General features: G+C 37.1%; 1 protein-coding gene across 2 annotated transcripts in view; it reads right to left on the minus strand.

Moving 5' to 3' along the window:
- Nucleotides 1–20,617, minus strand: part of mn1.S (meningioma (disrupted in balanced translocation) 1 S homeolog) — a 48,202-nt gene extending 27,585 nt beyond the window's left edge. For both annotated transcript variants that reach the window (XR_001934215.2, XM_018244048.2), the window contains exon 1: nucleotides 16,236–20,617. Coding sequence is in view for 1 of the 2 variants with exons in the window: in XM_018244048.2 (XP_018099537.1) it covers nucleotides 16,236–19,698 (3,463 nt within the window). In the remaining variant the exon portion in view is untranslated. The remainder of the gene's footprint in view (nucleotides 1–16,235) is intronic.
- Nucleotides 20,618–26,549: the final 5,932 nt, after the last annotated feature.

Below are 26,549 nucleotides of genomic sequence, written 5' to 3' on the forward strand. Positions count from 1 at the left end.
ATCTCCTCTGCACAGAAATGACATTTTCTTTTGCACTGAACAAGCTTGTACATTAATGGGCAGTCAAGAAAAACAGGTTTATTTCATATGTCTCCCAGCATCCTGCAAGAGCCACTATACCAAACAGCCTTCACTAAGGATGACATTGTAACAAAACAAACATCTGACAGATAAACAGCAGATCCATACCGACGTGTACAAATACTAAGATGTGATTCTGGACATTTATTTATTATTGAGATATATATATATTTTGTAATCTTTATAAGAAATAAGTAGCCTCTGCTGGGTGACTTTTTATTTCATAGGTTATTTTGCAATAATAAGCAGGCGATGATCAATTTTGCAGCAATCATAACAAGTGTCAGTACAGAGCTATTATTTGCTTCTATTTTTTCTGTTGCATTGAGGCTGATATTGCTTTTAATGCCAAAATACTGTACAATATATCAAAACATCACTTAATTTGAAAGCATACAAAAACAGTTTAGTTACCTATTCTTCTCACCGCTTTACAATATAATACAATGTCATTTTAATAAAAGGTTACTATATAACTCTATAGCTACACTAAGCCTTCGGAATATCTTTTGGTGTTGCATTAGCCTGATTAATTTTGCTGTAAATATTAGATATCCATCCAGAATAAGCAAGAGAGTCCGATTGGGAAGGAGGAGAAAGAGTGAGCAGAGAAAGACAAGATCTATTTATATACAGTGTCGGACTGGGATGCCTGGGGCTCTCCAAACTATTTTTCCTTCTTTTCTCATTCACTTTCTTTATTCTTTCAATCACTTCTCCTCAAATATTATCATCAGTCTCTCCCTCCATTTCTTCTCTTTATTCTTCTATAGAAATAGGGCTATTGCTGTTGTATAGGCATACAGAGCAAATAGGTAAGAAGAAGGGCCCACACCTGGGCTCACCAGGAGTTTTCCTGGTATCCCGGTGGGCCAGTCTGACATTGTTTATATTTCCAGGTTAGTCGGTATTCTGCACTGGGTGCTAATGCTTATCCCCATTGTTAATTCCCAATGCAGGAATTAACGATTAGAATAATGATTGTGTATATATTTTTAAATCGGACACTTTTACAAGAGGTAAAATTAGTCCCTCATAATTACTGTAGAAAGTTACATGGTCGTTCCATGGTCTTTCTCTCCAGCAAGCATCTAGTCTACATTGTTACCAATAAAGAGATGGTACTGTTATCCAACTTCACTTCTTACAGAGTGAAATGCAACTTGTTGCGTTTAGAAACCAAACAGAAATTTGCTTTTCCTAAATGAACACAACCATTCCAAGTTGACTGTTTGTTATGACTCATGTTGATAATTTTTGAACAATAGCTGGCTCTCGCACACCCAATGTATGATGCCACGTCTGGTGCTCAATGTTAGAGTTTCGACAAAGGCTTGACAAAGGGGCGTGACCCCGAAACGTTGCTCACTTCCGCAATAAACGTGCAAGGGGATCCTTGCTTGCAGCAGCCTGTGTGCCGTGGATATTTTTCTAATTGGATAATTTTTGAACCACACTAAAATAATTTCTCATTTAGTACTGGGATAATAATGAATCCTATGTCAGTTTAATGATGGTTGCTTTAAAATCTCTTTAACTTTATGTCACTCGCTCATGTGTATTGAACAAACTTATAGCATTAAGATTTATTAGCAATAAATGGTTAGGAGAGAGATCTTTACTAAACTGCTGAGTACTGGGTGTAGGTCACTTTAATACAGATAAACTGTACCAGACTTCATTTGGCATCTCCTGTCGTGCCCTGACTTAGCCATCAGACAGTACAAAATTTGGGTTGAAATGTATATATAATAATTATGATAAGCTCTATGGCTCAAGTTGTCTTACAACAAATGATCTGTATCTGAAATCACCCAAAGACCAGACAGTAACTGATGTTTAAAAAACTGTATATATAGTTTAAAAAAACTGATTTGATTTGGCTGACCATTGCAGCTATGTGTTCTACTGGGTAAAATAGGAATTTAACAAAAAAAAATGAGATGTTATTCTCTTGCAGTTTTGTCTAACAAACTGAATCCCATCATAAGTAACACTAAGGGGGTTATTTATTTAGTCGGGTTTTTTATTGCAAAACTATTTTTTCGGGGGGGGAGGGGGTTTTATAGGATTTAATAAAGTTCGATTAAAGTCAGAATCCGAAAATCCGCCATCTCAGACGTGCCGAGGTTGTATATAAGTCAAAGAGAGAGGTCCCTATCCTCTTTGGAAGTTTCTGTGGTCTAAGCTAGAATTACCCCAAATATCCGTCTATTTTGGGCTTTTCAGGTAAAAATACAAAACATCACACTTTTTAGGAAAAAGCCAGAAAAAAAATCATACCATTATGGAAAAACCTCTGAAAATTTTTTATGATTCTGTTTTGTCTCTCTGTTTTATCGAGTTTTCGCTGATCCAATTAAATCGTGATTTTTTAATAATGAATAAGGTCAAATTGTCGATTCTAGTTTGGTCAGACTTTATTATTTTAAAAATTGGAAAATTTGGATTCTGATAAATAACCCCCTTAATATAAATCCATGAAATCATGTCATTTTAAGAGGAGCATTCTGAACCACATTGTATTGAGAAACATTTCTGTTTACCTAGTGCAAAAGGTATATGAAAAAGCCTGTTCCGGATGCAGAAATTACTTTATAGGGGTGCAAATTGTGGTCTCTTGGGCCCTATACAAATGGTGTCTTGCAGAGCAGTGTTGCATTACAGGTGACATACAAATGGGTTGTTTTTGGAGGCCCCAGCCCCTCAACATAATGACTGACAGTAGGAAAAACAAAATGAAGCCAGTGGAAAAAGATGGCAACAGAAACACTTGGGGGTTATTTACTAAAATGTTCTCATTATTTTAGTAAAACAACCAAACTCCCATCCACAATTTTACCTTATTTATCAATAAAATAATTCTGAAAATTCAGTGCAGGAAAAGACTCTATAAACTCTTGATAAAATTGTTATAAAATTCTAATTGTATGATTTTTTCAGATTTGACGCCTGAAAACTCCAACTTTTCCGTATTATTGGCCGAAACCACAAATTTTTCGGATTCACGTATGAAACCCAGCGCAGATCATGATCTCTTCCAATTGTAAAAGGGACATCTGCCATTGACTTCTACATGACCTTGGCAGGTTTGAGATGGAGCAGGTATGAGATGGAGTATTTTACATTTACTTACTTTTACTTTTTTCCCATGAAAAAATGGTGTTTTCCCTTTTAAAACTCTTACCAGAAAAAAAATGAATTTAAATAACCCCTAGATATTTGTATTGCCAACTTCAGGAGTTGTTGGAGTGCAACTATCAGCGCTGAGCCTTCAGTTTGGCAGATTTATCCTTGGTATCACCATATAAAAAAGGTAGATGTGTAGATAAAAAAAAATGTTAAAGCAATAGCACCAATATCAAATTTCCACCTGGTTTTAATACTCATTATTCCCTTAGGGAGCAACCTCACCCACCTGACATACGGAGTCAGCTCTGTATATGTTTGTGACTGAGGCTCCAAAAATACAGCAATATTGCAAACATCATACCATCCTTAGGATTTAGGGCACAGGCACAGAAATGCATTTGTTTGAAATTGTATGATGTAGTGTCAGTATGGCTTTAAGATGCAGCAGCGAGAGAATCTATATTTAGCACATTTCATCGCAAAGCAAAAAAAAAATTTTTGTAAAAATGCAAATTGCTCTAAATTTCAATTGCACAGAAACCAATAAGGTTCACATAGGAGTGAAGGTTTACTGTGCATCTCATTGTATTTTATTGCACCATTCTGCTGTAATTTGTTTTTTGCAGAGAAAAAAAAGACAGTTGACAGATGTATTCATTCATTGCTCCATATTCACCTCTGTACCTCCAACATTTTATTCTTCTTCTTGCACTGAATAAAGCATTTGGGCAGGGACATGTGCTACAGATGGGCTGCATTCTATCAATATCCACCACATTGCCAAACCTGTAAGTAAAATATCATGCCTTTCCTAAGGACTTTACATGAACATAAATGTAGATTTCTGATTGCAAGCTCTTTCTAACAGGATATCTTTAAGGGACAATTAACCTACACTTGGTATTATACAATTTCTAATATTCTTTTCTTCTAATGACTTTTATTTGTTTTATTCAATCAAATTCCCTGCTGCTGCAAACAAACGACTTGCCTTGTGAATTACAAACGTTTATTTTATGGCGAGAAAGGGCATCAGATTAAATTAATAAACAGATTATATCTCAAAAAATGAAACAGATTTATTAAACATAAACTACACGCAGAGTGCAAGTTTATAGCTATGACAACCCTCCTTTAAATACCACTGAATTATCAGAACTAACTGCATTTAGCTGTATTAATCTAAGCCCCTTTCTGTGAATTATGCAGATCGTCCCTCTTGAAAGTGCTAAGTACACTCACAGAACTCACAAATACAGATATGCTATAATAATATATTATTTAGTAATATGCTGCACAGTTTGCCTGGCAATTACACTGACTATGCTGTAATAGCAGCATATGCATTTAACAATACAAGGATTCTTGTAAATGTTTCTCCCTCCTAAAATATATATCAGAACATTCACATCTATTTTTTGGCATCTGCAGTAGAGGATTATTTCCATTGTTCATGGATTTCTTGGAGAATCTGCTTGATTTTGTCTTAATAATGAGAGTGGGATTGACTAGACACCAATGTAGGGCATTGAACCCTATTATGGCATTAAAGGTTACTCAAGCATGATGAATCCCATCAATGGAATACTTTTTAAGTGTAATAACACATACCAAAATTAATGATCCTTGCACAAAAGGAAGGCCACTTTCTTTGTAATTCATCTCCCCCTGCCATAATTGGCACTTTCAATAATTTATAGGAAGGGTACGGGGAGAAGAGTGGTAAGGAACTGTTGGTGGGGTCACATAAGTGATTCCACTTGTTAATTGTAGTGTTCTCCCCTTTATGATGAAATTAACCCTGCCTTTTTTTAACTGTTTTCTCACCAGCACTGTCTTCTTGGCTTCTATTGGCTAATTTGTTTTTATTCTTATTGATCCTAAAGATGTATTGTTAAAGCTCTCAAAAATGGTAGAGCTTACAAAAAAAAAAACAATACAATTATCCTGGAAATCAAACCATTCCATATCATTATAACCCTAGCCTTCTAAAAAAAAAAAAATTATATATATATATATATATATATTATATATATATATATATATATATATATATATATATATATATATATATATATATATTTATATATATATATACCACTCCATGAATACCAAGATATGCAAAGAACTAAAAAGAAAATGTAGTTGTTATTATCTACTAGGTCATTGCCTAGGAAGGTTTTTAAAAACACAGGGGATGGTGGGCACAAATGAACAAATTGCTTAAAGCACAACAATATGGTTTGACCTAGAGAATTAAAGTAGCTGAGAGGTAGATATATAATAGCTAAATAACATAAATAACAGCAACCACAGTACATTTCCAATATGCAATTTTCATAAAACTACAAAAACTCTTATGCACCAGGAAACTGTAAAGTAGTGTTTATAATACCATGTTAATATATTCAATAGGGTTTTCAAAATATTGAAACCGTTAATATATTCGATAGGGTTTTGAAAAGAGTGACGTATGTGCTTTCCCCTCTTTAACACACTTAAGTACTTAACTGGGGGCAACAATTGTAATCGGTTTGTTGTTATACATGGCTATTTGTAAGCAAATTGTAAGGGATCTCCGTAAACACCAAATACGCCGTTATGCCATTCACACTGCTAGATGAGCCTGTAGCCAATCAGCTCACTGTTATCTGTAGAACCCAATGCCAACTTCCAATTCCAATATAAATACATGTGTCACACTCCTGTGCTTGAAAATTCCTAGCTTCAGCTTCATTTTTTAAGTAGCCTGGGTTTTAAAGAGGACCCATGTAATATAAAAGCTCAATGTCTATGTACTTTTTCACAGCCAGAAAGAAACCGGATCACGTTTGGTACTTTCCATTACCGTGGTAATGGAAACTTACACACCAGCATTGGAATTGTTCTGCCCTGAACAGCAAAGTAACCCATTGCCGCATAAACAGAAGTAAAATTTTCAGCATCAATGTGGTTGTTTGGGACAAACCAAGAAACACTCCACCTGAAAAAGACTTGTGTATCTATAGGAACAGATAAATAAACAGGCTTCATAACACTACTATTCAGCTCCAGTAAAAGGGATAAGTGGTTGTACATGCTAACACAAGCCCTGCTAAAGCAGTGCAGGTATGGAACCTTTTATACAAAATGCTCTTGACCTGGGGCTTTCTGGATAATGGATCTTTCCATAATTTCAATCTTCATAACTTAAGTCGACTAGAAAATAATTCAAACATTAAATAAACGGAATAGGCTGGTTTTGCCTCTAAAAAGAATTAATTGTATCCTAGGCTGAATCAAGTACAAAGTACTGTTTAATTATTACAGTGAAAAAGGAAATCATTTTTAAAAATGTTGATTATTTGGATAAAATGGAGTCTATGGGAGACAACCTTTCTGTAATTCGGAGCTTTCTGGATAACGGGTTTCCGGATAAACAATCCCATACCTGTACAACCTAACAAACCACAGGTAGTCATTATATCTAGTTCTATGATATGTATTTGACTGGTACAAACCAGAGATATTCAACCCATTGGCCATCTTCCCCAGAGGATGTGAGCTGCATACCTCCAAACTATCCCATTTTAAGAGGGACAGTCCCTCTTTTGACAGCTCAACCTGCAGTCCCTCGTTTGTACTGGAAGTCCCATTTTTCTCTGCAATGAACAGCCAGAAAAAGAAACAATGTTTCTAACTTAATTGGCTTTTGACAGAGAGCCCAGAACATCCATGGCTGCTTATAAGATACTTTTGTAACAATTTCAAGATAAGGAAATAAGTAATTGTAACAATATAAGATAACAGGTCCCTTGGGAAATGTTAGACTCACAGCTTAAAGGGCAATTCCCCTTCATTAGCAAAACTGTAATAACTAAAAAAAAAAAAACACAAAAATAAGTTCAAACTTTCAGAACCTTCCAAATTTTGTAAAATAAACATTGTAATTGGGAACTGTTGCCACAAAATGGGCGTGGTCAAAAAATTTTGCCGTGCTACGCGCGCCAACTTTTTTGTCCCTCTTTTTATTTCCAAAATGTTGGGAGGTATGGAGCAGTAGTGCTGAGCAGTTGAAGGGCCACGTTACAGTTTCCCTTAGAATCAATGATGAAATTTACTCTACCAGATATAACATGCAATAGGCCCCCAGTTGTTACAACATTACAGCTCATAAAACTCTAAGTGGCTTTCAAGAGGTGCTGTGAATTGATGTGTAGCAAGAGCTAAAGTACCTGATCTGCTCAGTAAAGCTATTTAGGCTCCCAATAGAAGATAACACTATTTATATTATTTTTAGCACCGTCACAAATCAGCTTCATTTAGCAGCTTCCCAAATCCAGGGAAATAATAATAACAATAACAACCTGAATATTTGTGTATTTTACTTTATAGTAAACATTAGAAACCCATTCTAGCGGTGAGAAAATAATAATGACATATTATTAGGATGTGAATACCAAGGCAAAAGGAAAAGCAATTTCCATTCTCCTGCTGATGGTTATTTTTTGCAAGACTGTTCCTATGTTAATATATTTTCAGAAGTCATTATTACTGCACAGGTGGTAGCCTCAACCCTCCTCGTCTAAATCAGGATAAATACAAGAACCTTTTCCTCTGAGCTATTTAAAAAAAAAGGATGAAGAATAACCACTCACTATATATACATTTGTAAAGTCAAGATGTAATTTAACATGGTAGACTAATTACCTCTTCCTACAAATACTCTCTGAGGCTATTTACACTATTGATTGGAATAGAGTGGATAATGTTCGCTTTCTTTTTGCGCCACAACCAGAAGCCGAAGAGAAGGAAACCAATACTGGCCCTGAGAAAGGGAAGAAAATTGATGATACAAAAAAAAAAGAAATGATTCTCGCAGAATCTGAAGGTCACATTCTTTCTTGTAATCCCTTTTCTGCCATACCTCACCCCTCTTCGGAATTTAAAGTAAGACTATAAGGAACATGACAGTAGATTAAAGAGCTGAGACGCCATGATAAACTGTTGCAATAGCGTTGTCTCACTTTTACCACTAATATTCTTCAGCATTTTAGTTGATAGGAATACATATTTGACATTTGATTATTTCTAAAACGCAATCTCATTAACAATAATTTGATTTCCCCAAAAAATGCCAGTGAGTGAGTTTGTGTGTTGGTGTGTTTGTGTATGTGGTAACTCGGGCTACCACCCTTCCTCCTTAATATATTAAAAAGTAATGGGATATTGCATAAAAAACATTAAAGGTATGTTGCAATGTTTGTGAATAGAACCTCTAAAAGCAGCATTCAGATGACACACTCATAGAAACCACTGTACATCTATTACTTAGAAAATAACTTTTAGTTCTGCCTAAACAAACAGAAGCAAATTCTTTTTTGGGGTCTCTCATCCTAAGGAGCTGATTTACGAACATAATTGCTAACTGGCACCAAGGCAGTTTAAAGGAACACTACCACCAAAAAAGGAAAGTCTTTTAAAGTAATGAAAATATAATGAAGTGTTGTGTTGTGCTGCTTAAACGGGTGTGTTTGCTTCAGAGACCCTACAGTAGTTTATATAAACAAGGTGCTGTGTAGCCATGGGGGCAGCCATTCAAAGCTTAAAAAGGAGAAAAGGCACAGAATACACAGCAGATAACAAATACGCTCTTTAGTATATAATGGGCTTCTTCAGAACTTATCTGTTATCTACTGTGTATCCTGTGCTTGAATGGCTGCCCCCATGGCTACACAGCAGCTTGCTTATATAAATTATTCATAACTGGGCCCCAGGGGCGTGCCGCCAATGAGGCGAGTTGAGAAACTCGACTCAGACGGCAACGCCAGAGAGGTTTCCAGGGGCGGCAAAAAGCCGCTCCTGGTACCTTTAAGAGCCGAATTTCCATTTTTTTTAAACCGTAAATTCGGCTTTACTAATGCATTGCGCTCTCCGCATTAGTGTTCCTGCCTCCCCTCGCGACAGGTAAGCCGGCATTGCAGCAGCCGCCTCAGACGGCTATTAGCTTAGAATTGGCGCTGCTGGGCCCTTAAGAACACCTGGCTGAAAAGCTCAATGCAAATTAGTACAGGGATCAGATCTGTTATCTGGAAAGCAGTTATCCAGAAAGCTCTGAATTATGGAAAGGTAATCTCCCATAGATGAAATTTTATCTAAATAAACCAAATTTTTAAAAATGATTTCATTTTTCTCTGTAATAATAGAACAGTACCTTGTACTTGATCCCAAATAATATATAATTAATCCTTATTGGAAGCAAAACTAGACTTTTTGGTTATATTTTTTTAATGATCATATGATTTTCTGGAAGACAAAGTCTGAAGATCCAAATTATAGAAAGATCCATTATCCGGAAAACCCAAGGTCCCGAGCATTCCGGATAACAAGTTCCATAACTGTACCTGTGACTGGAAAAACATGCACAGTACTGTAAAAGCAGCCTCCTTTATTAACAACATATGCTAATAACGTGGGGTGGGCATCAGTTTGTCTGCAAGAGTCGGATTTTGCTTGCAAACTAAAGTAGGAAAGAACTTGAACTTTTTTTTATTACTTGCCTACAATTTAAACAAATTCCCCCCATTAACTACTTCACCTTAATTCAATTCTGTATTTCCAAGTCATGATATACCAACACGTGTAATCAGTAGCGTGAATGGAAAGGTCCTAGCAGCAGTTAAAATGAAGGTGCCCATACACAGCTTGGCCATCTGTCCATTTCTATAGAAAGTACATGCCGTGGAACAAGAACACACTCCTCCACCTTCATACTGATGAGATCATACACTGGTTTCTAATAACAGATGTAAGCAAAACCCTTAACATATGTGACCACAAAATACATATAGAGAAATACAAGAGTCCTCTGCACTCAACCCATTATCAATATATTTAAGACAGAGACATATATTTAAGCTGGCCAACTATGTCAAAGTCATCAGAGTTGGCCAGCTTAAATATATCTATAAATATATATAGAAATATATGGACAAACAATCCCTGTTTTGTTTAAAGGGTAAGGCATTTTTCAGTAGCAGTATGCACAAAATGTCTCTGTCTTAAATATATTGATAATGGGTCGAGTGCAGAGGACTCTTGTATTTGTCTATATATATACATACATGGAAATAGATGCATAATCACATAGGGAGAACTGTATATTGATGTGCGCATAAGCCTATTTAATTAGTATTTCTCTAGCATACTCACTTCTGTTATGTTATTCTGAGATAAAACTGGAACTTGTTAAAGCAGGGAGCACAGGGCTAAAATAAAGGTTCATTTCCATCCAGAGCAACATATCTCTGTACCAAAAAGGAAATCAGTGCACCCTTCATTTGCATTGTATTTGCATCAGTCTTTTCCAATTATCCACCTGAATAGAATGGGTTTTCCATACATATATGTACAATGGAAGATAATAAAGAGCAGTTTTCTGAGTATCGTGCTCCTTGTCTTTTAATACATATCTGAGAGCTGAATTGGAGGTATTGTTCATATTCTTCTTCTTATTAAAGCGATATCCGCTACTCGACATAATGCCACAAGCACATGCAAACAGCCTGCTAGCATCATTGTTTGGATCATCACAACTGCTTTTGGCTGGCCTATTGTGAATTCAGCACACAATCAAGATATTGATCTTTGACTTCTTTACCCCCCCTTTAAATGACGTATAAGTAGGTGGGGGAATAGGTGCCGATAATAATAAGCACATTCCCATGATAACAATTGCACTGGCAACCGTGTATTTATATTTAGAATAAAAAAAGAAGTATTAAAAATAGTAGAAGAAATGTGAGGAAATAAACACTACTGTGTAGTATCATAGTAATATTTTACTATATTTCCAAGTGACATTATTATGTTTATTATAAAATCAATGTGGGTTAATGAACTAGGCCTATGGTTTCCTTAATCATCAAGTCATAAATCAAATTTGTCTGCTAGGTGAATACATTACGGCTAACGTATGTGGTAGTATATGTGTATGTGTGTATATCTGTGAGTGGGAATGTGCATGCAGATTTTTGTGTGGGTACTCCCTTGTGTCTAGATGTGGTTTCAAAAAATATATAACATTTTACAGTTAAAATACATGTTTAACATATAATGTGACAAAATTACAAAAATGCAGGAGGTGTATGTAAAGGTAAAGACCTCAATGCATTTAAGAATAAAAGCATTTTCCAGCTTGCAGTTTTTTTTAAGCTCACATAGCCAATTCTATCACCTCTCTAACGGAAGGCTAATTTATGCTCCACACTGATAGTGCCCCGTCAGCTAATGAAGTTGGTAATTATCTGCTGGTTAAACAAAGTCCAATCGAAGGGTTAATTTCGCACCGTCAGAAAGTTTAGCCAAGGCAGTTTAGCCAAGGCGTTTGCAGGATTCTATGCTGCCATCAATAAAATGTAGTTACTGTTAACAGATCATTTAATATGCAAAGGCATCTTAAATCACGCTCCCTGAGATAATGACCATTTTACTGACTGTCCAGCATTACATCGGCAACTGGAAGTTTTTACAATATAGTGAAAGGCCTTAAAGAAACAGAGAGTAATACTGTCTAACAGAATTATTCACTTAGAATTAGTAGTTCATTATGGGGCTTCTAACGCACACAAATTAACGGTGAAAGAATGTGATGTATGGGGCAACACGTAAGTACACAAAATTGTGCAGAAACTTAAATTTTAAATAAAGATCTAGATTCATTTTTTTAAATTCTTCATGCAAAATAATTGTATTCTTTGTTCCTCTTTTTTTTCAAATTAAAATACACAGATATCCATTTATACTTTCACATGATTTTTTTTTTTTCAGGTTTCTTAATTGGAGGAATCTATGATATTATTATTATTAACACGTTTCTCCAGGATTCACTGAGCACATCTGCAAATGGATCTGGCATATGTAAATGTGTGACACTGTTAAATGCCAGAATAATTGTAACCCTGGAATAAAGCACATTATTTGATAAAGAATAGCAGAAATTCATAAAATGACACAGGCTATTTTTCTCTTGTGTCTTTTTTTTTTTTTTTTTAATAGGAAAGAATATGTTAAAAAGAAATCCTCCGTTATTCCAGTCCTGAAAGTCAATAAATAAAAAGGCATTTAAATTACATTTAACAGCATTTTTGCTAATGACTGTAATTTGTCACAGACTATGCCCTGCCGCTATTGAAATTTAGACATTCTTTAATTGCCCATGGGGTAAAATGGCTAATTATGAAAAAAAAGTCGAGCCTGCTCCATAGAAAATGACATAAAAATCAGCAAAAAGGCTATTTGAAGTCTTTGATGGGTAAATTCTTTGTATTTGTTCTTTATCACTGAAATCAGCTTATTTAGATCATTGAAAAGGAGTGTGAAGCCTACTGAATAGAAATGGGAAGGCGCCATTTAAATAGAATGACATGGCCAGTGATTATCTCAATAGAAATATTTTCTTTTATTTTTTTATAATATATTTTACATGATATATACAATGTTATATGTATGTGTGTGTGTGTGCACATAGTTTTAGGCAGTTTTATTTCAAATAAAGACTGATGCGTATACTGTATTTTTACATTTATATTAAGCAGAAGGGACATATTTAAAATAGTAGGACCTCATAATCACTGAATAAATGAGTTAGAGAAGCACAGGCAGATATCAGCTTTCCTAAAATACTGTTTCTTGAGAAATTGAGGCAAAACATAGATGTTACACAAAATTCAGAGAAATTGTATCCATTTCCATCTAGCTCGATTAACACCTGTGTGGTTTTAGGTTACATGTTCCTGCAGAGCAAATGTCAAATGAAGGCATTTGCAGAGACCTTAGGAATTTTCAAGGAAAAAAAAAATAACATAATGGACTTAACCCTTACGTTCCTGTGCATCTTCTCTGGGAAGGAGGGGGGAAGAAAAGTGTTTGCAGAATTGGTTGAAAGACCCGACTATTATGCAAAATACAACTAAACTAAGGTATTATAAGGGGCCGGGATAATAAATGTAAGAAAACAGGAGTGTAGGGTATGAATGCAACTATAAGCAACGTGTCAACTCGTCTGCCTACAACATGTGTTGCTAAGCTTTATTTCCTTCAGATATATGTATAAAATGAAATCAAAACTCTTCAATCTCAGATAAAAAGTCAATTGTATGCCGATGTCTTCCCTTCTCTTTCTCCCCCTCTCTAAACAATAGGTTTACTTAGCATTTACATAAAATGTGTCACTAAAGGGCAGAGGTTATGCGGGGAGGTTAAACGCATAGGGCTAGTTATAATAAACAGAAAGCATGTTCGAGGGAAGATAGAGAGCAATTGTTCTAAATATTCTGAATTAACACATCACATAGCTCAGTTGGGAATGTGGGCAATCTAGACGTTTACCAGTAACCAGAGCTTACATTTTGCTTATGAAAACTAAAGAAATTTTTTTAAAAAAAATAATTAATTAAGAGAAAAACTCTGTTTTTATTACTCGGCCCATAGCATTGATCAATCGTCGCTTGGGTTTGTGCAAAGGAAAATATTTGCAGATATTTGGGTAAATATTACAATAAATAATTGAGCGCAGAACCAAATGTTTTTTTTCTTTAAAAAATAAGTCTTTTTGCAGGCTGAGCATTACGGGATCAATGGAAACTGATCAGTCGCTATCCTGGAGGACATTGATGGCACTGAGACCAACTATTTAAATCCACTAAATGTTGATGTTTCATTAGCTGTTCGGAGGGTACAGCCCTGTTTACAGTCAAGAATGGCTCTTGAGAGATCAGCAAGGATGAACATAGACTTGATCAAAACATGTTTAAAAATGCATTCCTGTTTATATTGAGCTGGTGCTGAATCTTTGCAGTATTTAAAGAATAATTTACTTCATCTGGTTACATAGGAAAAATACAAATGTCTACACATAAATTCTAATGTGCGAAATAAACAAAAACCAAAATGAAATGTGTGAAAAAAACAAAACAAAATCAAGAGGATAATATTCGAAATCATAATTAAACGGTAAATTAGAATAAAAATTATACTTCACAATACGTTTCAAGTGTCTGTATAACTAAAATGAGTTGTTACATTGTAATTGGCAAAAACAAAATGTTATTATCTTTCGTAAAAAAAAAAAAAAAAAGAGGAAAATGTTAATGTATGTAACCCTGTGGTACAGGACTATGATATTTTATAGAGAAAACAAAATCCTGGGGGAGGAGGGTGGAAGGTGTGAATGTTAGACCTGTAATCCCATTTCAAATATAAAATGAAGAGCCCCAAACAGAGCAATTTATTCTCTTGCTTGGGCAAAGCCTGTAGAATGCTGATGTGCTGCTTCTTAGAGTCTGTTCTGCATGCTAAAGACTCTTTCTTGGAGTAGGAGCCCTCCTGAGCTGAGCATTAAACAGGGACAAAGAGGCAAGCAGCGGGGGCTACTATTCACGCTTCAAAACCCAAAGCTCAAAAGCCAACATAAACCACTGCCATTAAATGATGCACTTTGAAACCATCCAAACTCTCTTTTTATTTCCCTGGTAACCTATTCCTTAATATCTGAGCTCTTTTCAATCTGTTACAGTGTTCTCAAGCTAACGTCTTAGCTAAAAAGTCACACAGCTGTCTGCAACCCAAACTCACAGAAATTTCCCAAATCTGAATGAAATCTTGCTCAAAAGAGAAGCTTCCCTGTACCCATGAGTCATTAATATGTAATAAAACTTATATTGCTGCTGACTGGCCCACACACAAAACAATTGCTACTGCACCGATGGAAAGAAAGCACAGACAATAAACGGGGAAACTTGTAAAAATAAAGTTATATTCGATTGATTTTTTTTTTAAACATACAGAATATATTGATGCAAGAAATAAATAAATTACAGCAAAAAGGTATCTGTCAGACCTTGAATGATATATTTGAATAACAAAGCTATTCAACATGAATAAAACATTCAATTAAACATCCCATAGAATTCAGCAATTACTGAAACTTGTGTGTGTATGTATATATATATATATATATATATATATATATATATATATATATATATATACACACTACAAAGAATTGTACAATTGACATACACTATTGTACAACTTTCTAAACAAAATAGGAAACCTGATATACTTATTGACTTTATTACATCTGGTCCCTAATAACCTAAACACATTTACATATTTCGTGTCCTTTTCATTTAAAAGCAGCATTGTTTCAGCATCTGTGTACAATATCAGTGTGTATATATATATATATATATATATATATATATATATATATATATATATATATATATATATATATATATATATATATATATATATATATATATTATATATAATTAATAAAAACACACACACATATACACATACATGCACACATATACATAGACTGCTATTCCTGCTTTTCTTTTGGCAGACCTATAAAGCAGTTTCCTGTACTGATAAAAAAATAATTAACCCTAATATGATAAGGTAAAAGTTTATATTTCCCCCTGTTCTGTAAATTGAACTGTAAACATTGATTACCCTCTATCCTTGCACTGCAGGAAGCTCCCATTAATAAACATGCAGCATTTTATAGTAGAATAAAAACAAAAATTGTTTCTCTTTTCTAACAGTATTAACAAATATTTTAAATCCATAATGGAACATATAGTATTTCCGTGAGGCTTTTTGCCTAGAAAAATACTTGAGCGTAATCTATGATAATACTGGCAGTTATCAGGCTCATTGGCCAGTAAGGATGCTGTTTAAATGAGTATAATGTTGCATAATTAACTCTTCAGTGTTTCTGTTTGCCTTATTAATGCAAAATGACTCGGCCTAATTCAAGGGGGGGGGTTGGGAAACTCAGACCCTGTCCTTTTTTACCAGATGTGCATTTTAGGTTCTGACCATGCGAGCTGAATGAAACATCCCTTGACACTGCAACAAGCATTAAAATTTTGAAAACAATATTCAGAACTTGTGAATTCTGTTAGAATTCTTTTTAAACAATTTAAAATGGGAAACAGGTAAATTCAATGTGTAGAATTAAATGTATATACCTTCTTTGTTGGTTTGTTGGCTCTTTGATTTTTCCCAAGGTGTGATAGATTTGTCTTCTTCATCTCCCTCCATCAATGATTTCTCATTAGGCATGTACCATGTAGAATTATGCTCTGCCATGAGAGAGTCAAGGTCTATAGTACTCATAGAGTTTTTAACATTGTCAGAACAACAACTGTTTGATTCATTGTCCACATTTTGAGCAGTACAGTCATTTTTTTTATTTTTCATTCCCATGGGCTGGTCTTCAGAAATGCTGAACTGTTGTCTCTGAAGCTGTATCTGTGCTTGGAGTATCTCTAAAGGGTGGATTTCATCCTGTGTTGATGTGCTAGTTGGAGTTCGAACCTGTTCCATCCCTGGTGTGCCAGGGTGACCGCCCCCATTGCTACTCAATCCATAACTGTCTGGGAGAGAGGTAGTGTTATTTAACAAGTTTAGACCCATTGACTTTTGTCCATTAAGAAGTCCATGTTCACCTCGCTGGATTTTTGGAGACCCTGTTCCCATAGGACAGCTATTAGGTTTTGCTATGTTGTTATCTGAACTAGAGGACACTTCATCTTCATTCCCATAAGTGGTGTTGACATCTTCCCCAAAGTCAACATCAGGTGAGCTGCTAACTGACTTGGTCACACTTTGAATGCCACTATCCAAAGATGACATAAGATCAGGCTGATCACCAAGAAGCAGCTCACCTCCCTTCCCCCAAGATGGTGAAGTCAGGGGTTTGTCATGTGGAGCACCCCCAGATTCCCCTGAATTTGCTGATGGACCCTGCTGCCCTGGGCTTACAACAGCACCTCCACTGTCTGCAGAGTATTTTTCAAAGTAATTACCTGGACTTACATGGCCACTGTCTCTTTTTCTCCTGCCCCTCCCTCTCCCACCAGCTGTCACTGGTTTTCCATCATTGCCTGGAGTGACTTCAATGTTGTAGTTTGGGGAAAGACTAGTTTCTCCCTGTGTGGTTTGAGATGCTCCTACCTGCCCTGTAGACTTATTGTTGGCATTGGAAGAACCAGACACTTGATTGTTTTGTGTGGAGGCCCCTGGAAAATAATCAGAACTAGTGTTATTGCCAGAATTACTATTAATGTCCGTTTCTGTCTGGCTCATCTTTCTCTTGCCTTCAGTTTGGCTTTTCTTATTAAATGTTACATTGAGGTTAGGAGCACCCAAGCTAGCAATCATATTTTGACAGGCTGTAGAAAGTGCAGCTAAACAGCTTTGTCCAAACATACTTTCTTTTGTACTGGGCTTGCTAAATGAACCAAGAGATAGTGCTCCTAGTTTGCTTGCTGTGGAGCGCTGGCTAGCTTGAAAATCTGACTGTGGTGGGTAGGAACTTGGGGATGAGTTTACACCTGGTGGATTGTGTGGAGTTGACTGTCTGTTTGATCCTACAAATGGGAATCCTGTCTGCCCAGCTATGGATGAAGCTGTAAAGTCTGCAGGGCCCCTTCTATCTGCTGGTGCACTAGAAAGCCCTACACCTCCTCCTGGTGACTGCATTTGGGAAAGGTTAGCCATATTGCTTCCAAATTGAGAGTGCATACCAGGTGAATGCAAAGTCTGAACATGACCTTCTCCTGGGATTCCCAAAGGTTCCTGGATGCCCATCCTATTTACACCTGGTCTAAATAATAAATTTGACCCATTTTGTTGTAAATTCATATCATGGGATGATGGGTCAGCAGGCAGATTTGACCCACCCATTCTCCTTTGAAGAATATCTCCAGGTGGGTGAGAACCAGGAAACCAAGCATTTTCCTGAGTCACATGTGGATTTTGAGGGTCAAAAGTACCAATCCTGGATCCCTCACGATCAAAGTTAGGTTGCTGCATCCCACCCACTTGACCTCCATGTACAATGTTGCTTTGATTGACATCCCCATGATGGCCCAATTGCTGTATATTGGCCTGTCTGATTCTTTGCTGCTGATTTCTGGAAGCCATTTGTTTTATCATCATTGCTGCATTTTGGCGCTGTTGAAGTGACTGGTGATCTGAGCCAGGGTGTTGTAGCGATGGACCAGGAGGAAAACTTTCCGGCACTTGAGGATTATATTCACCTGGAAGACCAGGGTATGTAGGAGACAGATGACTCTCAATGGCAGCATTGTGAATGTTACTATTATTCCATGCAGCACAGTTATCTACACCATTGTGGTTATTGGGGAAGTCAAAGCGTGGCCTTTTAGTAACACTCATATAGGGAGCATCAAAATGTTGCAATCTTTGATTTTGAGGTTGCTGTGGAGGTGCTTGTTGCATACTGAACACGGATTCGGAATATGGGTTCATATTCCTATTCTCAAGTCGATGAATGGGGTATTCAAACTGTGTGTGTTGGCTTTGCATTACTGGTCCATTGTCCTGCAAGTTTGGGTTGGAGGTATTGGCTTCTGTTTGCTGTTGCCTGGTGATTGCTGGAGGGCATGAGTTCTGCCTTGCAAGTAAGCCATTCTGCTGCTGTTGCAGTAAGGGATGTCTGGCATTTACCGTGGGATCCATGCCCACTGACATTTTTCGTGCATTGTTAAATCGCTCAAAAAATACACCATGTTGTTGCTGCTGTTGTGGGTGAACTTTACCCATTCCCACTAAGCCAGGAGGTCTAGGTAACACAGATGTACCAGGGAAACTACTGCCGGGGACCTGCCTTCCAGCTCCATAATGGCCATCTGAATCCGATGGAGAAAATACAGGTACCTCATAGTGTCCTGAAGGGCCGTCGCTGGGATAATTGTATTCCAGAGGTTCAACGCCTCCTTGATTGTGAATTCTCCTTTGTTCGTGGTTATGAGAATCAGAGTTGGAGGATGTGGGAAGCCCATGAAAAGAAGCAGCACGGTTAGGAGACTGGTCTAGGGGAAGGCAAGGTGCAGGGACAGCCTGGTTAGTAGCAGAAGAGTTGGGGTGCTGAAATTCAGACATATTACCTGACCTCTGCTGTACAAATCCTTCTCCTGGTTGGTTCTCAGCCATCTGCTCGTACCCCTCACCGAAGGCTTGTTGGTTTCCGATGTTATTGTTGTAGCCCATGAATCGACCCCCATGCAAGCAGGAGGCAGCGGAGTCAGGTCCATTAAAGTTGCCACTAAAGTGAGGGTGATGCTGGTGCGGATGGGTGCTGGGGTGCCCGTGATGAGGATGAGGCTGATTGTTAAAGAAGCCATGAACAGGTTGTGGCTGCATTCCTGCAGGGTGCATGTCTGATTGTCCCCTAGCATGGTAGCCATAAGTCTCTCCGTTTAAACTGAGGTTCATCCCTAACATAGAAGGCTCGTTCAACGCTCCCATGGCAGAATCCACCGAGCCCGGGGCCCCAGCTGAATGGAACGCTGCGTTTTTGAAGTGTGAGCTCATGTTCATCCCAGGCTGAGCTGGAAAGTTTCTCTCTCCTTGGCCAGCGCTTCTGCTATTGATCTGCGGCTCAAACTGCTCCAGTCCAAACATAATTCCAAGGCGATCAATAAGACATGGCAGCTCTTCCCCCGCTACTAATCGCTATGGCAGAGGCTTGTCGCAGCGGCAGAGCAGCAGAAAGGAGAGCGGGCGGAATTCCTGCACAAACACAAGTGGAAGAAGAAGTGGAGCTGTTGCGGTGCGCGGAGCAGAGATGAGCTCACGTTTTGTAATCTGATAGGGCCTGGCCTGTGAGATCACAAGTCAACATTTTCTTATTGCGATCGCAGGAATCCACTCGGGCTGCCGCTCTCCTTGCGCCACAAAAACATCCAACAAATCGGTCCGAAGCAATAAAAGTTCTGTAAATACGTTAGCGCCGTGAGCCAATGCAATGCCCTGGGCTACAGACACATATCCACATGGCCAGCCCTGGCCCGCTTAGGAAGCACAACTCGTCCTACTGCTTTATCTCTGCGAGACGGGCTCCCCTCCAACTGCCTGAAACTTTCAGCTCCCCCGCCTCTCACATGCTGTCACGTACTGACTGTCATCTGCTGCTCCTGGTCTCGCTGCCTGTGCGAAGTCCCTAGAGCTGAGGGGAGAAGGGTCGCGGGCTGATCTAGTCCCCGGAGCTCTCCTGACTGGCTCAAGCTGTCCCCGATCTCTCAGCCACTAGTCGTGCTGCTCAGTGTCCACTAAGCTGCAGCTTTGTCCCTTTGTTCGCGATGAGAGTCAGTCGGGGCTTCTCAGGATAGGATGTGCCCCCCCTCTCAGGAGGATTCCAGTGTGAGGTCCCGGCTCTCCCCTCGCCGATCAGTCCGCCCGACACAGCGGCAGCAGCAACAAGTTTAGCATTGAGAGACAGCGGCAGCAGCAATCAATTCTCCGCATTCGCTCGCAGCCAATGTGATGGCGAAGGGGCGTGGCTAACACTTAAGGTGCTCCTTCCACATTAGAGAGAGCGACACACAACTGTCGTCTATTTCCATCGTATAACAATGAACGCGACCCTGGCCGCCGACCTCTGCTCAGCCTGACTGTGCGAGTGTGTGTGAGAGTGTGTAAGTGAGTGTGTAAGTGAGTGTAAGTGCAGCTGCTGCCGGGAGAGAGACACACACAGATTATATTCTAGGGGCTCCCCTTGGCTTGTATGTGTGTGTGTGTGTGTGTGTGTGTTGCACATGGGGAGATGCAGAAGAGGAGCAGCAAGCAACGTGCTCATTACTGGGGGGTCACTTTCTCTATTGACAACTTCTTGCTCCAGTCACACGGGCGGCTCTGTATTGGCTGCTGATTGGGAGCTTTTTCTCATAACAATTGGCACTTTGGGTGTATGTGTGATTGGGAACTGCTCATGCCTCTGCCTCTCTCTACTACCTGCCTCCTCACCTGCTGCTGCCTCTGGATTATAATTCCCAGCATGCTCTTCTTGGCCCTGCCACAATGAACTAACACCTACAGGAATGCAGCTCGGGCTGTCTGACATACACTTGCACCCCACACACACATGCACACAGATCTGTCCTTAAATATACATCTATCAACTGTCTGTCTGTCTATTATTTATTTCTTTATCATCTATCAGTGCACTGTCTGTTATATATCTCTTTATCATCTATCTATCAATTGTCAATCTATCATCTACCTGTCTATTATCTGTCTTTATCAACTATCATCTATTTATCTATCTATCTGCCTGTCTATTGTCTATTTATAATCTACCTGTCTATTATCTGTCTGTCTTTCTGTCTGTCTATCATCTATCTATCTATCTATCTATCTATCTATCTATCTATCTATCTATCTATCTATCTATCTATCTATCTATCTATCATCTTGTTGTCTGTCTGTTTATCTGTCTCTATCTATACATTGGGTACAAGGAGAGATGGCAGGACAGGAGTAAGTAGATAGTAATGAATGGTGGCAAACATTGGAAGGGAGTGAGATAGCTGGGCCAATGTGTATGTGTATATATATATATATATATATATATATATATATATATATATATATATATATATATATATATATATATATATATATATATATATATATATATATATATATATATATATATATATATATATATATATATATATATATATATAGTGTGAGTGTGTGTGTAACACTGGGGCTCACTGCTCTATTTGCTTTTTGTGTTTAACCATTGCTTACGTTTATAAAATATTATATATGCTGATGTTTTGTTGCATAGTTTAAGACACTAACTGGGGTTGCAGCAAATCAAGTCTCCTTTAAAGATCAATTAGTCTGGGGCGGCTAAGAGTGAGATAGTTGTAATACAAAAATCAATAAGGGCACTTTAATATCTGCTCTGTGTTTTATGAAATATTTATCTCCATCATCTTGCTCACTGTCCTCAAGTCCCACCTCCTCCATGATCACTTACACATATGCAATGGGATTAGCGAGATGCTGAAAATATAACCCCCCCCCCCCATTATGGGGAAAATGAGAGGGGAAACACGGGCTTTGACAGAGAAGATCAAGCATTTTTGGGTACATTGTGTTCTTCTTGTATTGTAATGTTACACTGAATCTGAAATTCCTACAAATAGCCATATAACATAACACATAACGGTTGATTGTTTATATATATATATATATATATATGTGTGTATATAAATTGCCTGTAGATTACTTCCCTTCAAATGAACCAACCTGCTTCTTTGAACAGTGCATTGTAATCAAGCGATTGCAGAACAGACCAGTTTCCAGGCTCACTCTGCTTCCTATAAAATATACAGATATTTGGAAAATAATAACTTTAGGAAAAAGGGGGAAAAAGAATGATAGAGACTAACGCATTGGCATGTGAAAATGAAAGGAGGAGGAAACCTATTTGTATATTGCAGCAGATTTGGAAAGGATGTTTTTTTTTCTGCAGGATCTGGATGCTGGGCTGTGATTAAATATTGATTTTGTGTAATTAGTTTTCATGTGAACTATCCTCCTTGCTGATGGCTTGGAGATTTCAGAAGTGGAAAAGAAATGGATTTGGACATGGAAATTATTACTTAGCAAACTGATGGGGGAGTGGAGCCTGCAATCTATTTTCTTATGGTTCACTTCATAAGACGATCACGACGCAGAAAAAAACAGATTTGACACACTTTGTTATATATATATATATATATATATATATATATATATATATATATATATATTTTTTTTTTTTTTTTTAAAGAATTTGTCTCAGATCTACTGAATTGAAATCTGTGCAACAATGCTTCAAATGAATGTGAGACAGTTCTATCATTATCATGATACCTGTTCTTCTTTATCATAGAGAAGCCAAACAGCCCTGATTGCAGGTAACCCCCGGTCCCATAAGGGTCAGTGATATGGAACACTTATTTATTTTCAGTTATTTATTCCTGTATTTATATATTTATTTTCAGTTCAAAGTCAGTTCAAGTGGAGCAGCTTGCTTAAGCCTGTCTGTGAGTGCAGCAGATTTTGGCATGTATCCTACTTCCATATATCCACACTGCCCCCTAGTGCTGGAAACAGTCCTGCAAGAAAAGTATTGATCTGCATCCATTTATTTTAAAAGTTTTTTTTTTTCACCCCACCCCCCCTTAATCTTATTTTAAGAAATAGTTTTACATTCATTTTTGGGTCCAGTTAAATCAAATCTCCAGGTCACGATGAACAAATTATAAAGAGATTGGAATTTAGAAGCTGATGTAGCTCCAACGCCAGTGCAGCGTGTCCTTTAGAGATTTGCTCTCTGCCATTCCGCAGACACGTTTATAGTTAATGTCCTTTAACTACGGATTCATTTCAGCTTCAGACCGAACAATATTCACATTATATGAACAGCAGTTAACAAATAATGTGCCAACAAGAAAAGGAAAAAACTCTGTATACTCCATGGATAATTAAAATTCTTTTTTAATTGCTTCTTAAAAATCCAAATCATTTTCATTGGTTGAATGTATTTATTTTAATCTAGCAAGTAGCAAATAAATAAATAAATGTGGAGATGTGAGCTATGGTGTGTTTGTGTATAATTACACATCCAAGCAAAAATGTTATTGCATTAAAGAGCTGAACGTATTTAAATGTGCAGGAACAGAACAGTAATTATTTATTGAAGTGAATCCCATAGGCAGAATAGGAAGTAACACATCACATAGACAGCACTTCTTTACTGGTAACAATGGTAATAGGGCCCCTGAGATAAATGCAAAAATAAACAACACGGATGAATTAAAAGATGCGGTTAATGAACAATCGTATATATACACAGAGTTAAATATCAGAGAATGACTTTTGGATATGGCACTAAAAATAGGCAAATAAAGTTAGATATTTTAATCTTTTTTTTTTGATCCATGATAAATCAGCTTTTTTTTTTTTATTAAAGTGGACATTCACATTTACATGAACTTTTTGTATTCTACAGTAACTTGTTCTGTTCTCAGCAACTTTTTTTATGGTCTTTCGTTTTTTAGTGCATTTTTCAATTATTGTCATTCCTATTGTATTTTCAGCTTGCTCAGATGATCCAGGTCGCCGACCCCGGTTAGTTTTATTCTTATTCTTTATTGCTTTGCTTTCTTTTCGGTCATTCTAATACATATACAGATCTGACTTCTGCTGCCTGGTTGCTAGGGTAATTTAACCTTTGCAACCAGATCAGAGTTGAATTCCAAGCCTGAGGGCTACAGAGAAAAGAAGAAATCTAGAAATTAAAAAGATGAAGATTAATTACAAGTTATCTTAAAATACTGCCGTCTATAGCAACTAACTAAATGTTATTTCTAATGTGAGCTACCTCTTTATGTGATTGGCTGATTTCATTAAACAAACACACACACACACAGAATGTATTAGGTGTTATTTACTAAACTCTGAATGCAAAAATCATTATATTTCATATATGAAATCAGACTTTGAAAAAATCACAAATTTTTTGGAATTAATTAAATCCAGAGGATGGAAAAGTCAGAATCGAAAATCCGGTATCTCAGACCTGTCGAGGTTGCATATAAGTCAATGGGAGAAGTCACAATGATTTTTTGATGTGCGCTGAATTTCGTGCAATACCCCGAAGTTTTTGGCCAAAAAACATAAGAAATCAGAGCTTTCTGGTGAAAAATCTAAAAGAATCGGTAAAATCGTGATCTTTCACGATTTTCGGATTTTTTTCCCGCAATTTTTTTTTGGGAAAGTGTATTAATAAATAAGCTGAAAAAACCCGCACAGATTTGGTCAGAGCTTTTTTCAGAAAATTTTGAGATAAATTCGGACTTTGATAAATTCAGACTTTGAGGCAACTTCAGAAAACGCTGCACCGTGTGTGCTTTAGCACCGGCGACTTTTCAACTTAGTAGATGGGAAGACTTGAGGCAGTTTGGGGAGATTGTTGCCCAGAATTCGAGGGGATTAGTCGCCAGGCGACAAAATCTCCCCGAATCTCCACACGTGAACTAACCCTAAAGGGCAGATTTATCAAGGGTCGAATTTCAAGGTACAAAAACTTCGAAATTCGACCATCGAATTAAAAAACTTCGAATATCGAATTCAAAGTTTTTTCAGCAAATTTGGCAATCCTGCGATCGAATAAAAATAGTCTGATCGAACGATTAAATCATTCGAATCAAACGATTCGAACGATTTTAGCGCACAATCGAAGGATTTTTATTCAATGTGTAAAGACTTAGAAAAATGTTGTAGAAGGTCCCCATAGGCTAACATAGCACTTCGGCAGGTTAAATTTGGTGAAGTATTGAAGTCAAAGTTTTTTTAAATAGACAGTAGTATCCAAAAAATTACTTTGAATTTTGAATTTTTTTACTTTCCCTTGAATTCACTTCGACCCTTGGTAAATCTGCCCCTAAGTGTTCAAGACGTGAATATAATGTTTTACTTGGTTTGAGCTAAATGTAAAATGAGGTATTTATTTGCAAATAAATGTATTATGGCTAGTGAGATGTATCTTTTTTTTTTTTTTATAACTTGTTTTTATTATAGGATAATAGATTATAATCACATAGAGCATTTGTACATAGTTCCATAAAGCAAAGAATATAGTGATTATGACATTCAATTTTTGCAGTAAATGTAGTACAGAGATCTTTGTAAAAGTCACTTTTTATGAGAGGGGCACATATTTAACAAGTTGACATAAAACCGGCTTGTTAGTGGATCAAACACACTATAAAGGGTCAGACATGTGGTGCCCACTCCTTTCCATGCATTTCTAAATCAGCCAGTGAATTCATCCGAACATAAACACTTTTCAGGTTGCATAGAAGTGAAACAGAAACAGCAGTCTTTCTGCTCGCTGGAACTATTTAGAGCAGCTTGTGGGTCCATCATTTCATTCCACCCTCCATGGTTCCCTGAAAAAGGTTTATAGGCAGCACCCCTAAAATACCAACATTACTGATCTCTTTGCATTTAGCCAGGAGTTTGCTGCAAATAAACTTTCATATTAATGGCGAAAAGTTTTCTTCCCTGAACTCAGAGAGTTAGAGCTCGTGGAATCCACGGTCTCTGCGGATTAGTCATGCTTAGAAAGTCTCAATGAAATAATGGTTTAGAAAAACACAGAAAGGTCACGCAGTGACCTCTACTCTTACAAGAGATTTCCTTAATTGTTACCAATAGGCTTGGATCTGTGCAATTTCCACAACTGGGAATTATACTCTATATTGACTTTTTTTTTTCTGCAGGGATGAAATCATTTAGTTCAAAACTTTTTTCTTATAATATTAAACAGAATAATAAACAAAAATTTTTGCAAAAATTTTATAATAGAATTTATGGAAGAATAAACAGAAGTGCAAAATAAAAGAAAGTCAACAAAACAAATGCTAAGTAAAAATAAGTCAGGATGGGAATCCTATATGTTCTGTGTTTTT

Source organism: Xenopus laevis, chromosome 1S (assembly GCF_017654675.1).
Source record: "Xenopus laevis strain J_2021 chromosome 1S, Xenopus_laevis_v10.1, whole genome shotgun sequence".
Lineage (NCBI taxonomy): Eukaryota > Metazoa > Chordata > Amphibia > Anura > Pipidae > Xenopus > Xenopus laevis.